This window comes from Mus caroli, unplaced genomic scaffold (genome assembly GCF_978045245.1).
Source record: "Mus caroli unplaced genomic scaffold, Mus_caroli_1 scaffold_1, whole genome shotgun sequence".
Taxonomy (NCBI): Eukaryota; Metazoa; Chordata; class Mammalia; order Rodentia; family Muridae; genus Mus; species Mus caroli.
In genome coordinates this window covers 55,620,289-55,635,290 of record NW_028227256.1, presented here as the reverse complement: position 1 = coordinate 55,635,290, position 15,002 = coordinate 55,620,289, and the positions used below count along the sequence as shown (strand labels likewise).

The 15,002-nt window shown below is 45.1% G+C and overlaps 1 protein-coding gene and 1 long non-coding RNA gene across 5 annotated transcripts in view; one reads left to right on the top strand and one right to left on the bottom strand.

Moving 5' to 3' along the window:
• Cflar (CASP8 and FADD like apoptosis regulator) overlaps window positions 1-6,845 on the bottom strand; it is a 51,201-nt gene extending 44,356 nt beyond the window's left edge. For 2 of the 4 annotated variants that reach the window (XR_015047074.1, XM_029474555.2), the window contains exons 1-4: window positions 6,697-6,845; window positions 4,660-5,085; window positions 2,250-2,355; window positions 523-658 (exon numbers count right to left, since the gene is read on the bottom strand). Coding sequence is in view for 3 of the 4 variants with exons in the window: in XM_029474555.2 (XP_029330415.1) it covers window positions 523-658; window positions 2,250-2,355; window positions 4,660-4,955 (538 nt within the window). In the remaining variant the exon portion in view is untranslated. The remainder of the gene's footprint in view (window positions 1-522; window positions 659-2,249; window positions 2,356-4,659; window positions 5,086-6,696) is intronic. The other 2 variants (XM_085837568.1, XM_085837569.1) reach the window with 1 other exon arrangement.
• Window positions 6,846-6,948: 103 nt separating this feature from the next.
• LOC147006044 (uncharacterized) lies at window positions 6,949-12,208 on the top strand. The gene is made up of 3 exons (XR_015047076.1): window positions 6,949-7,000; window positions 11,149-11,262; window positions 12,030-12,208. It is a non-coding gene; the product is annotated as an uncharacterized LOC147006044 (long non-coding RNA).
• Window positions 12,209-15,002: the final 2,794 nt, after the last annotated feature.

Below are 15,002 nucleotides of genomic sequence, written 5' to 3'. Positions count from 1 at the left end.
GTGACCTCCTAAGAGAAGCCAAGCTGAAGCTGAGGCTATACGATAAGTTGGTGTAAGGGAGAAAGCTGACCCCCTTTATTAAAGAATGAAACCAAAAGTGACCTTTTCCATGTGGATTAATGAAACACCGCCCACATAAAGGACAGCAATCAGACCCAGGGACACCACCCAGAGGTCGATGGTGGTCATCAGGTCTAACATGGAACTGGGCAACAGGATTCAACCTACAAAGTCCTGAGTGTTCACAGTCTCTCTGCCCTTTAAAAACAGAGCTACAGACATCTTTAAAGACCAGACTGTTAAGAACTTCTTGGTGACAATTTTCAGAGGGAGATTTGCCAGTGGAGTGGGGATACTGGGACATGAAGGCTATAAAGGAATATGATCTCTTGACATAGGCTAGAGGGGGCTGGGACTCTCAGGTTCTGTTTCAACCATGCATCCAACAAACGAATCTTCACAGACCATTGCTACCATCACAGAGTAAACCCGAAAGACCACTGAGTAGCCAAAAGTACTTACTGGACTGGGTGTACTTCTGGATCTTTGTGTTCAAGTCTATTCTGTGGATGTTCTTCAGGCATTTTTCTAATAAATTCAATTGGTCTGAAGCAATCAGATTCAGTTTCTCCAATTCAATCACCAGATCCAAGAAACTCTAAGAAAGCCATGAACAAGAAATGCATGTGAGTGGAACTGACAAGTCCCCAGTACAAACTCTAGACCATTAGGTCATAACAGAAAAAGGTGACAAGATGAGACCTTGTGGTGACTTGATCCAGACAGTTCTACCTAGAACAAAGAACCCTTCTGACTTTGACTAAAAGAGGTGGGGACTGGCGCTCTAGCCTGGGTGTAAAGTAGTTGCCTGGCATGCATGATGGATGCCTTGGGGCTGATCCCCAGCACCACATAAACCAGACGTGGTGATGAACGTCTGCAATCCCAGCACTCAGGAGATAACGGCAGGAAGACCAGAAGTTTCAAGGCCATCCTCTGCTACACACTGAGACCAGCCTGGACTACGGGAGAACCTGTCTGTTTGTTATGTTAACTCCTTTGGTCATAAACATGTTCTCATGTTTGGGACAGATAGATAAAAGGACTGTTTCATATCAACATGGTGTCAGAAATGATCAGGCCTAAGAATGAACTCTTCCTGAGATAATGTTCTTACAAAAATTAAGACTGAGATTATAATAAACGCTACAAGGGATTTCCAGAGTGGGGGTTGGGGGTGTTTGAAAAGAAAAGGTAGCTAGAGAAAAGATTGATAAGAGAAATCCTCATAATGTCATTTGAAAGTTCTAAAAGTGTTCTCATTGATGCTTGACGTTTCAGGTCATCCTGACCCACAGTGAGGCTATGTGAAGAAATGGGGCTCTCTTACTCATTCAGCTTCAACCACCAGGATCGTTAAAAAACCATATTTCAAAAGCTTGGATTTTATTCTGCTCACATGATTAACATTTGATTACTTAACTGTTATTGTTATTTTACAAAGACAATAAGCAGAATTAATCCTTTCTAAGTAGCAGGAGTTGGTTAGAGAACACCCCCCCCCCAAAAGACTCCTGCTTTCATTTTCTTCTTCATTCTACATTTGATGCAGGAACACGTTGCTATCCCATACTTCTATAACCATGAAGGAGCCTGAGGAAATTCTCAGAGGTAGGGCAGCTACCAGGAAGAGCTGTTGTCACCACCAGGAATGTAAATTTTTCTTGGCTGAACCATAGCTTAGGCAAACTAGGTGAGGTCAGCAGCAATTGAAACAGTCTTCCAACAATCCCAACCGTTCCAATCCTACACTTCCCACATAGATGAGTCAGAAGGACCTACGCCCCAGTCCCCCCACACCAAACCACCTCCACATGCTGTCCAGGGAAATGAACAGCAGTGGGCAAGCATGAAGAGAGCAGACCACCAAGTGCTAAACTCTACACAGCAGCTAGGATGCCCAATCCAGAAGAGAGCTGTCAAATCGAAAAATTGATATAAGTCAGTCCTGTCAATTTTTACAGAAATCAGGACCAAATCTAAGCATAAAAAACACCCAAGGCACATGAGGAGTTAGTACCAACCTATTCTCAATTAAAAACCAATATTATGAAAACCCGCCTCAGATGTCTGAATCCTGGACACATGGCAGCAGATTACCCCCCCACCCCCCCCAACCCCCCCCCACCCCCCGTCGTCATGCCACAAGGGACACGTTCTGGAACAGGCACCGAGCAAAGACAACTCACCTTGTCCTTGGCTATCTTGCCTCTGCCTGTGTAATCCCTGGTAAGGAAAACTAGGGAGGAAACATCATTCTGATCCAAGCTCTCACCAATCTCCATCAGCAGGACCCTGTAAACCATAAAAGTGTCTTCAGTAAACCCGGACAAGAACCCAGAGCCCATACCTCACTTAAGGCACCAACTAGACTAATTCTTGTCCCACGGACTATGCTCCAAATCTATGAGACAGGAAGCCTTGATACCCTGCCCCAAGAGACTACAAGAAAATTCAAAGAGAAAATTCATCTTCCTCCATGTGTTTGTTTGGTTGTTTGGTTTGTTGGTTTGGTTTTTAGAAACAGGCTCTTGCTATGTAGCTCTGGCTAGCTTGGCATTCACTGTATAGATAGATGAGCCTTGAACCTGCCCCAATCCACCTGCCTCTGCCTTTTAGGTGTTGGGACTACATGTGTGCACCACCACACCTGGCCTTGTCTTTGCTTGCACCAGGACACACTACTTCCTTTTCTAACAGTTCTAAAAACTACTGGGGAAAGAAGAGATTCCCCCTGAAAAAAAACCCCTAGGTCCCCAGAAGTAATAGTGAAATGAAACACATGAGTAACAAGAAACAGACTGAGAGTGGTCCTGTACTCTCTGTTTGATAAGCTCTGGCTGACACTGGTCTATGAACCATACCTAAAGTCTCGGGATCCTCAAGCAAAGAAACAGCTCTAACAGCTTGGCCCACATTTGAATTTAAAGAGTAAAAGACATACGCCCTGGGGCTCATGACCACAAACGTTTAGTCTGAAAAGCCCCTCTTGATGCAGTCACTTCTGTTCTGACTGGAGCAGCCTTCACTTTATCAGGACGCCTGGGATACCTTGTGGTACTGTGTAGAAGGCTGTTTTTCCGGGAAGACTGTACCATTCTTAGGGAAGTGAGAGTCTTTCATTCTTTTTTGCCCTTAGCCAGCTACCTGGCCTGTGCTGACGGAAAGCCAGCTGAACAGATGGTCAATTGCTTCATCCCAATTGCCAGCCCCTTCCAAAGGGCCTGACACCCCATTCCCACTCACTACACCTGAACCCAGTCTGAGACCCAGCTAGTGTTCCCCAGCTGTGCGAGGTCACGTGGCTAGACATGTGAAAAATTATTAAGAACAATAATCCCAAGCATCCTGCACACAAAGCCACTTGATACACCATCCAGAGAGACTCATAAACTTGTGAAGTTCATGATCATCTGCTCATGGTGCTGAGATCCAACCTAGAATCTTACACAACCTAAGCCAGTGCCAACCACTGAGCTCCAGCCCCAAACATCCTCCTATCCTGCTTTGCCTTTTCAGAGTTTTATTATGTCACTAGAGCTGGACTTGAACTCACAATCTTCCTGCCTCAGTCTCCAGAGAAGCTGGGATTGCCTGTCTTTGTCACCCAGTGTAGCTAGTTGAGCTATATATTCTTTCTTTTGTAAGGCTAGTAACTGGCTCAGCCTGTGTGGGCTGTAACTGGTATGTCTGAGGTTTAACGCAGACCTTCTAACAATGATTCTAAATACATTCCAAAGCCCATGCTTGCCTTCTGCTCTTTTCAGTAGTTTTGATGACAGACACTGTCTCTAAATACATACTACACAACCAACTGGACTAATGGCCTGGAAGAAGAGGAAGCAATTTAGAGAAGCAAGGTCTCCTTGGTGCTCAGAAAACTCAGTCCTCCTTCCACAGACTCCAGCATCAGGAGAAAGGAACAGCTAGGAGGCTCTTGTACTTAAGGTACTTCAATAGTTGGTCCAGCTTTAACCAGAAGGGGACTGAAAGGTAGCTCATTGAAGAAATGTCCAACTTGGGCTCCTCAGAGATGGGAAGGAACAGTACAAGACCCCACCCTGCTGTACTTCCTTGGCTGAAAGTTTAGAAAGAGCCACAGTTCTATGACAACAGGAAAATTACTCAGATTTGGTATTTCCTTTCTCGATGCCAGAAATTTCCAAAGCATTACACCATCAGGGGCTGACAATAGAGAGTGACTCTATGCTGTTTCTTTTTGATTCCTTTCTTGTCAATCTGTCCTTCTGGCAAGCATACACCATCTGTCCTGTCCACTTCCATTATGATCTTTTACTCATCTGCTTACCTGTTAAACGACTATTTTGTTTTTAATTCAAACAAGCTATGATCCCACCTGAGGCAAGAGGATTGCTATGAGTTGGAGGTCCAACCAGGGCCACACAGTAAGTTCCAAGCTAGCCTGGGCTATAATAGGCTACCAAAAAATGCAAAACAAACAAACCAACAGAATCCAGAAGTTGCACACTATAAAGCAGTATCACAGGTAGTTTGATCAGAGAGAAGAGGAAGCAATGGGGTCTTCTCACTGCCCTAACCATCTAGACTCCCTCTCCCCTCCCCCAGGGGATGACTTACCTATAATCAGAAACCAGGTGAGAGTTTCTGCGCAGGTGGTCCTCCACGGTTGCTTTGTCTGTCTTCAAGATCCTCTTGAGAAGGTCAAACCGCCTCACTCTGTAGAGCAGTTCAGCCAAGGTAGCAAAAGAGAGCTGGCCTCTCTCACTTAAGCTATCCAGGAGGTCCCTGACGTTAGGTGGAACCAGGTTCTCAGTCACATCTCTACACAGGAAGAGCATCATCTCCTTCTCATCTTCATCAAGACACTCTTCCACCTGGTGAATGACCTCGGCAGACACAGGGCTCTGGGCCATGTTCAGAACCACAGCAGCCAGGTTCTCGTCCAGTCTCCATCCATTAAGCAGGGCTCTGGGAACCACGAGAAGCCAACATCATTGCTGAGGGCTCTCTCCATTCTTTCAGAGTTCTTGCAATAGAGACACTCTGTGGTGAAAGAGAATCCTCTTATCAAAACACTTAGGCTTGAGAGTCAAAGCACAGGTCCTCACCTTCCGACTGGTCTCCCTAAGCAAGTAGATTCAACAGACAGAGATCCTCAGTAGGCAGAGTCAAAGACTGATCCAAAAGCCAAAAGACGCAGAGGAAAACCCAGACAGACACTCAGGGAAATGAAATTAAAGATGAAAATGTGTCTAAAAAATCCCACATGGTTTAATCAGTAAGGGGAAATCACTGCTGGGACCTAATATGAATAAGTTACCATGACAGATGGGGGCGGAGAGGGGGCAGGAAGAAAAGTCCGGTGACTAAGCAGCTGAGTTGAGAGAGGTCACTGCCCAGCCCACTCTTCTTAGCCCTAAGCAAGTGCCCTGATTAAATGCAGGTTTTTGCAAAGGGGACATTCTTTGAAGGAGCCTTGTGAATAATTAGAGGTTTCTGCCCTCCCCTGTTCACCCTCCCCTGTCCCGTTCTCCAGTTGCCGTCCCACTTTAGGCCCTCATATCTGTCATGTCATGAATGCTCACAGGACCTTCCAGCAGGGCTTTGTGGGTTCTGATATGGTTCCTAGGACCTTGAGCTTGAGAAACATGCCGAGTCCCTCAACCTCAATACACCATTCCATGGCAGCAACGGCCATTCAAACTCTCACTGGCATCAGTGGAAGTGGCCAGAAGATTTGGCAGGAACACGCTTCTAGAAGATGCCTGGCTCAAGGCATGACTGTGTACTGTCAGTTTCTTTATTAGAACTGAGCAGTTTTAAAATCCAGGCTATAAACGATTATCACTGTCTATTCTTTTTGTTTTAACTTCAAAATACATTTGCTCATTTACTTATTTTATTTATTATATTTGCAGGGAGGGGATTTGTGAAGGACAGCTTTTAGGAGTCAGTTCTCTCCTTTTACATGAACTCAGGTCATCAGATTTGGCAGCAAGCACCTTTACCCAGTGAGCCATCTTGCCAGCCCTTATTTATGCATAAGACCTTGTCTCTGAGAAAATGTAAAGGCAAGCAAACTACTCTGATCTCAGAGGGAAAAAATAGAAATATAATCCAACTGTTAGTTCTAATGGTTTCATGTCTTTTGTATAACATTTAAATATTTATCTAAAATTGGTGTGACTATGCCAATCTGAACACCCATTAATCCAAATTTGAATAGAACTACTTATAACTAAAAGAATGAAATTTAATAGAAGTATCTCTAAATATAGCAAAAGCAGTGCTCAGGATACTTTTTTTTTAAAGTCTCAATACCAATTTATGAGTCTCAGATGTCAAAAACCTGCGTAGCACTCACAGGACAGTGCTTTAACCTAATTGCCAGTGTTTGCTACAGGAAGGCCACATTTTTTTTTTCTGTATTCCTTCGAAGCTGTAACATTTTTAGTAGATGCTACTATGCATTAATCTCTAAAATATTTACACGTACAACGAGAAATAAATAAGGGAAAAATAAAATGAGGTCATTAAATGTAAGAACAAGAAATAGTACCAGAACTCTCCAGTCATAATTGAAAAAGAACTGAAAACAAAATTAGTAAAAACAAACGGCTTAGGGCTGCTTGCAAAGGCAGGCATCTAACTCACGTGGTTCATGGCAAAGGAAGAGTTAACGTGGATCTGTTTCTGCTCAGGTTGTCTCCTCAAAGACCTACAGTGCCTTCTGCCAGTCACAAAAACTCATCAAGAGCACCACTGTGCTGTGTCCCTCAGTGGTCATGGGAGGGACATTTTTGCAGCCAAATCCCAATTACACGGGGGGGGGGGGGGGGGGAGTGTCTGGTAGGGTGAGAAAACATCTGAAGGAAAACACAGATCCCCAGGCAGAGACAGGCCACCGCGAAGCAGCAAACCTCCCTGCCCGAAAGCTGGGTGCCAGTTCTCCATGGCTGTGAGTATTGAGTACTTGACAGAGAAAAGCACAGAATTAAGAGGCTTAGCTGGGATCAAAATAGTCAGCTTTGTTGAGTTTTCTGTTATGACCAGGCCAAGAAACTGTTATTAAAAACTTCCCCAAGACCAGTAGGGAAGTCAGCAGCCTTCAGCAGTAAATGCAAAATTCCCCCAGAAGATCCCCTTCCTGAAACCTACTATGAAAGCTCAGGCTAGCCTCCAGCTCGTGGCAATCCTTTTGCCTCAGCCTCCGGAGCGCTGAGGTTGTAGATCTGTACCATTTTATCCAGCTAGAGAAGAACTGATCTTCCGCTGCCAGAGGGGAACTCATGCATCAGCTAGCCTCAGCAAAACTAAAATCACTGGGCTGCAGAGATGGCTCCGCAGTAAAGAGCACGAGCTACTCTAGCAGAAAGAAGTCTGGGGTTTGGCTCCCAGCACTCAACAAGGCAACAAACAGCCTTCCATAACTCCAGTTCCCAAGGCATCTAGTGCCCTCTTCTGACTTCTCCGCACATATATAATATGCAGGACAAAACACTCATCCACATAAATAAAAATAAATAAACCTTTTAAAAATTGACATCACCACCACAACAGACAAAACAGGCAGAATTTACACTCTCGAAGCCTGCATCTGAAGGTTTATGTGAGTGTGCTTAAAAACGTAAGGGGCCTTTCTGCATGCAGTCCGTAGGCTAGATGGACAGCAAAGAGGCGTGGAAAGTTTGCTCCCCAAGGTTCATCTGACTTTCAGAACTGTCTTTCTACGTATGTAGATGGATGGACCTTAGCAGACGAATAGCTAAAGACTCTCAAAGTTATCCACAAGGACGGGGCAGATTTTACTGGCTCAAATGACAGAGTGGCCTTTGGGGGTAGCTATGGGAGTTTTTGTTTTATTTCTTCTGAAACAAGAGCCTTCTGTGGCCCAGGCTGACCTTAACACTGTATTTTTTCAAATGAAGTTCTTGAGCCTCCTGAGTGCTATTTTTTGATATTTTGGTATTTTTCTGAGACAAGGTGTCACTATGTGGCTCTGTTCTGGATCTCACCATGAACTCCAGGCTGGCACTGAGCTCACAGAGATATGCCTATCTCTGGCTCACAAGTGCTGGATTCAGCACCAAACCTGGTTTTGCAGTGCCAGTGACTGAACCCCGGGTTTGTGCTTGCTAGGTTAGCCCTCTCCCAAAGGATCCACATAGGAATAATCTCTTGTGCATTGAGTGGAAGCATCAGCTGTCAATAAGAAGTTGACTGACCAATGAGCTGAGGCAGGATTAGAAGGTGGGACATCCGCTAGAGGGATTAGGATTCTGGGATAAAGTCAGAGGCACAGACATTCACCCCTAAACAATGAGGAAGACGGTCACTTGTAACGGAGGACACTGCCATGTGTCTATTTAGAGCTAGTCATGGAATTTAGAGCTAGTCATGGAATGAGCCAAAGCTATCAGCCTAAGCATTTATTCATATATAAGAAGTCCCAGAGTCAGACGGGTGGAAAATCACAAGGTTACAGATGGCACCATCAACAGAGCCAGATTCCAGACCAGAGGTTTTTAAGCTCAATGGAAGGACTCAGTCATGGCTGTCAGTAGCCAAGCCATGTTCATGGACTCCATGCAGCTCACCACTTATTTCTTCTGCAGTCAGTTGCTCTTGTTCCCAAGAGCCTCACAAGGCTCCATACTCAGACTCCTCCCTGCTTTTCACATGCCCAATCTTGATTGATCAAGTTCCTATCCCTTAACTATGTTAACCCCTCAGTACTGCTTCTGTAGCCAGACAGAACTGGCCCCTGGCCTTTTCTAGATTCTAAAGGAATTCCCCTTTCTTCTGATGAAACCTCCACTCATCATCCCCCCTTCTTTTCCACACCTACATAGTTTCCCATTTGGTACACATTGTCTTTAACCTTGACTGAGTAGCATAAACCAGTCTCAGTTTCATTTCTGGAGCAAGTCATGAGAACACTGAAGTATTTGCTTAAAATAGCAACACAGTCTCAGGAAAGGAGATGGGGGTCTAGAGACCTCCAGGCCTTTCAGTGGTAATACACTTGATATCTGTGTTTCCAAAATGGCTGGAAGTGTTGAAGAAGCTTCAGGATGGGCTTCTGGCAAAGGATCCTGGGGTCCAAGGGCCTCCCTGCCTAGATCACAGCAGAAGCAACCTGATGGTCAGACATGAGTGTGTGTGACTCAGAGCTAGCACTCAGAATGTAAAAGGATGAATGAGTTACATGTGACAGTGCCGGGAAATGACCTCACCACCACCCCTCTCTGAAGACTGGGCTTCTCTTCATGTAGCCCTGGCTGTCCTGGAACTCACTCTGTAGACCGCGTTGGCCTCAAACTCAGAGATCTACCTGGCCCCGCGTCTGAGTGCTGGGACTAAAGGTGTGCACCACCACCCAGCTTCGATTCATTTTCTCTGTACTGGACCTGAAACCAAATTCTCTGGCCAGAATCTTAAATTCCTTTACCTTTTGCTTCCTGACATCTACCGCAATAACCCCTCAGGTAGATAGACAGCGGGACACACCTAGAACTTTTCAGCTTTGGTACCAGAATCCCTGTATCACAGGAAATGTTCTGTCCTGGGCTAACTGGAAGGCCAGTCACCCTGTACCCCATTTTCAGATCCTGAGTCTCTTCCACTCACATCTATTTATTATGTATCTTGATTACTGGAGTTTTGAACACTCTTAAACATGGTGCTGGAGAGTAGGTAGTTACAGTTCCTCCCCTTGCCCAGTCTTGATGACACTGCTCTTGTCCAGACCTCTGTGAACTCCCGTCCCACCCAAGGGCTCAGGTTCACTTCCCAATACCTACAAGGCTCACAACCACCTGTAACTCCAGCTCCTGGGGATCCAACACCCTTTTCTAGCCTCCTGGGGCACAAGGCATGCATATGGTGTGCAGAGACACATGTGGGCAAAACACATAAGACAAATTTTCAAAAATTTCCAGAAGAGCTGAGCGCCTCCAAGCACTATAGCCATATTTTAAAAACCACGATACAGGAACAACTTGGTGTCAAAGGATGAGATAAACTGCTATTACACACACACACACACACACATTATTCAGCCTTAAAAAAGAGAAGACTGTCACTTGCCACATGGATAAAATGAGAGGAAATTATGTGAAATGAAATATGAAAAACATAGGGAAAATTTGCATGATCTCATTTATAAGTAGATTCCTTTTTTTTTTTCTTTTTAAAGGTCCTATATAGAGGCGGGAAATCAACCATGGTTTCCGCGGCCCTGGGTGAGACAGGAAATGGGGGGTGGAGCGGAGAGGGATCAAAGGATAGACATGAACAAATAGGCTAAGCGAGTGAAAGACTGAACATCTGAGAACTATAGTTAGCTAATTGTTCTTGGGATTTTGTTTGCTCTAAGTGTTTTGTGCTGGAACTTTTTGCTGAAAGTGTGTTGTATTTCGGATTTCTGCTAATGAGGAGATTGAGAACTACTCTAGCCACAGAGGAGGAAGTGGGTCACTAAGTGAGACAACATACCCCCCATCCGTCTGTCCCACCATAGAAGCAACTATCTTAACAGACTCTGTACTTTAAATAAACATCTGAAACATTTAAATACAAAGAGGTCTTCATAAGCCTGCTCTGCTCTGCTCCAGCGATACCGTTAATTTCCTTAGAACCCTTCCCCAGACTGACCTCTCTCCACGATTTCTACCCAGGCCTTCTCAATCATCCCTACCCATCCTAGAAACCTGCTCCCGAAATGGCTCATTCAACCCCCAGCCCCTAAGCTGTCCAAAATATATTCAATCAAAATGAACTTGCAAAAGCTCGGGTTCGTGCTTGAAATTCTCTTAATTTAACCCTTCAGTGACAGCTCTTTTCCCACTACAGATCCCAAGGGCGTCTGCACAAGGCCAATCATGACCTGGTACCTGCCTGCATCTCACCAATATACACACTGCACATTTGGTCTTAATTAAACCTCAACAAGTTGTCTTCCATGAGCCTCTACCTGGATTATCCCCCTTTCTACCCATCTGCACAGCAAAACCCTTATCTTGCAGGCCCACCTACTTCCAGGCTTTCCTGGAAGCGTCCACACAGGTGTGACCAGTAACTCCTTTGTATCATCCTCCACCACAGATGAGCTTCCAGTCAATCGATTAACACACCCCTTGGGCGTCTAGCATTGGCTGGATGTGGTAACAGCGCGATGTGGCAACTCCGGTCAGACTTCTCAAACTGTTTCACTGAACAGTAAGTGCCTCTCAGTCATCTCGTGTTCAAATTGCAAAATAATCCAGGCAGCCACACAGCAGTCAGTACAATGCCTGGTTAGCTTCCCTCAGACATATTTCATCTTGCCTTGCCTTCCATCTGAAGCAAAGAGTGAGCATAACCAGAGGCAGAAAGGTGCAGGCCAACCTGGAACCTCCCGGTACCCAAGAAGCCACAGTGAGATTAAAAACATGAAGTACTTGAAAGACTCATCCGGCAGGTTCCAAAAGCATAATGATTCTGAAGAGTACAGTGTGAGCATCTCACCGAGCTCTGTGCACCGACCTGGAATGCCAGAGCCCATCTTTCCCTTCCATTTGTACACAGGACCCACAGACAAGCAGAACAGCTAATACAATACACTTGCCATTTCTCCCCATGCCGTGGGCATTTTAAATGTAAGGTATATATATACCTCAAGCGCCAACTCCCACCCCTTCTCAAGTTAGTCAAAGGAGGATGTGCAATAATCATCTTGTGGCTCCTGGCTTGCTGTGGACGTGCACTAAAACATAGCCTAGGAGACAGACCATTGGCTGGAGCAAAAGAATAATCTGACATGTCACTAACCACGGTTATTGTCAGTGACAAAGCATGCACTTCACAAGCAACACATTTCATTCACACAGATAATACTGCCCACAGATGATAAATGGTTCCAATTATAAACGGACACACAAGTAGGTGCATTTTATACAGCCCGTTGATAAACTCCTCTTTGTCTGTGTCCCTTCCAAACTTTCCAGGTTCCCAAGATGCAGGGGCTTTAAAGACAGGCCTGGCGACACAGACCTGTAATCCCAGCTACTCAGGAAGTTGAGGCAGAAGAATTGAAGTCTCCAGACTGGCCTGCACTCCGTGAGTTCAAGACCAGCCTGGGCAACTTAGTGAAACCATCTCAAAGGGTAGTAAGAGAGCTAGGGGTGCACCCTCAGCGAGAGCGCACTCGCTCAGCATATGCAAGGCCCCCAAGTTAGTGCTTAGTGCTGGAAACAAAGAGCAAAGTGGGGGCTTTACAAAGGGACTGCCGCCAGGCATGGCAGCACAAACCTGGCACCCTGGTACTTGGAGGAAGAGGCTAAACTTCTAGCTGGATCTGGAAACAAGAAGAGAGTTGCCAGGAGCAACGAAACCGAGTCCTATTGATGGAGTGGCCTGCTACATCTTAGAGTTAAATTTCTACTGGGACAAATGTCTCATACATAGCCCAAGCACTAACAATATCCTTCCATGTCTGTGCATTATCCATAATCCAATTCCAAATACCTCCCTGTTCCCTAACATGGTTTTGTTTTAATCCTCTTCATAGTTGCCTCCACTGAGAAAGCCCCCCCCCACCCCCCCACCCCCGCCTCTCAGCATCATGTTAGAATTCTGTATCTTTCCAGCTCTCTTCCATAGCTTGCCCTGGTTCCAAACTGGCTCATCTGGCCCTGCCTCACAGCTATCTCCAGGCATTGCTTCTGGGCTCTGCCTGAGTTAGACTATGATGAGAGACAAACTCTCACCTTCAGTCACCTGTGTGTGGTATGACCCCAGGAAGAGTCTCCTGTGAGCTGGGAAGACCTCATCTTAATGGGCAAACAGTGTTTCCAGCCAAACTCTAGCCCACATACTCTCTACATAGCCCTGACTGTCCTGGAACTCATTATGTAGGCCAGGGTAGCCTCAAACTCACAGATCTGCCTTCTTCTCCCTTCCAAGTGTTGGGATTAAAGGCATAAGCCAACATGCCCAGCAGAACGTACCCAAAACTTAAACTAATTCCCCTCAAATAAGACAACAGTCTAAGACCCTCAGAACTACTATCGTATATCTGACGATGTCAGTGAAAAATGCAATCATGCATAAACTGCTGCAGTACTGAATTTGTGGGGATAACACACAGAGCAGGATTTGCTGCATTCATAAATTACAAAGCTTACATTTCCTTGGCAGAAAAAGAAAGAAAAAACAGGCCAAACTGCTTGGTGTAAGAAGATTTAAATTTTAATGCTTTGGCAAAAGCTGAGTCCAGAGACCAAATGTCATTTCTTTTTTTTTGTTTTGTTTTTTGTTTTTTTTGTTTGTTTGTTTGTTTGTTTTTTTCAAGACAGGATCTCTCTGTATAGCCCTGGCTGTCCTGGAACTCACTTCGTAGACCAGGATGGCCTTGAACTCAGAAATCCCCCTGCCTCTGCCCCAAATGTCATTTCTAAGTCATACAATGAAGAGGTAGCGGGACCTTGTCTTTTGTTATCATTGTTGCTGTAAGTATCTAAACCATCTGATGTGGAGCGGCGTGCACTGGGGGTATATTTTCATGTAACAGCAGTCAGGAAAACCACATTCTTTCTCAAAGTCTGTAAAAAGGACAGTCAGGGCTATGCAGAGAGACTATCTCAAAACAACAACAATAAAATTGCTTTTAGGCACTTTTGACTCTATTCCGGAACGATCACATATGTAGAAACTTGGGTTTGAGGTTTGGTGAATGAACACTCTGGCACGTAAATTTTAAGAGTTTAAGAAATGACAGCTTATTGAGAGTGAGCACCAAGGATACATTTTTATTTTTATTTATTTATTTAGTTAGTTTTTATCAAAATGTATTGACAATCAGTTGGCCCTTTTCCTAAAAGACTAGCGTTTGGCTGGAAACACTGTTTGCCCATTAAGATGAGGTCTTCCCAGCTCATGGGAGACCCTTCCTGGGTTCATACCCAGCCTCTGATACCCATAATCCCTCTAATCAGCCCTGTCATTACTTCATTCAGTGTAGAACAGCTGAGCTCTGTCTATGTCCAGGTTCCAAGGGTGATGCCCTTTCATGCCACCAGTTCCACCTTGCTTCAGTGTAGGGTGCAAAGGGACAAACGGACATTCTCTGTGTGCCTATCTGCTGCAACTGGATAGTCGTATGTCACCTGCTCACGAGCTCTGAGGCCCGAGCCTGGCAGGCACCTAGGGCCTATCACACACAGCTGACTGAAGGTGAGAGTTTGTCTCTCATCATAGTCTAACTCAGGCAGAGCGCTTGCACGGCTGAGGCAGAAAGGCAAATTCAAGGCCAGCTTGGGCTGGGCTAGATACTGATCCTGTCTTGGAAAAAGAAAATAAATTCAAGAGCTGGTGGCACACACCTTTGATTCCAGTGCTCAGGAGGCAGAGATAGATGGATTTCTGAGTTGGAGGCCAGCCTGATCTAAAGAGTGAGTTCTAGGACAGCCAGGACTACACAGAGAAACCCTATCTGGGAAAGAAAACAAACAAAGTTTTTTTTTTGTTGTTGTTGTTGTTTTTAAAAGGTGACTCTAAATGACTAAGAGAACACAGCTCAGCATTTATGACATTTGAAGATTGGCTTGGCTTGAGTTAAAATTTCAACCAGGCAAATGCACTTGTCCAGTTACACAAAAGCTCAGTTCAAAGACCAAAGCTGTACATATGATCATGATATGGAGCTTCTAAACATGCCTTTCAATATATAGAGAAGTTTTTCTAATTATAAAAAGTTCTCTTTGTCGTAAGAAACTCTGGAGCAAGCCAGGAAGCAACGCTTGTCTGTGGTCGCTCAAGCTTCCTGCCCTGGCTGCTTTTGATGATGAACAGTTAACGTGGAACTGTGAGGGGTGGGGGAGGAGAGACTCTGAAATGGACAAATGGAGGAAATAAAGTAACAAAGAGTCCATCTGCTTCTTCTGATCCCCCTTGGTAGTCCTGACTTCAAACCTATCTGG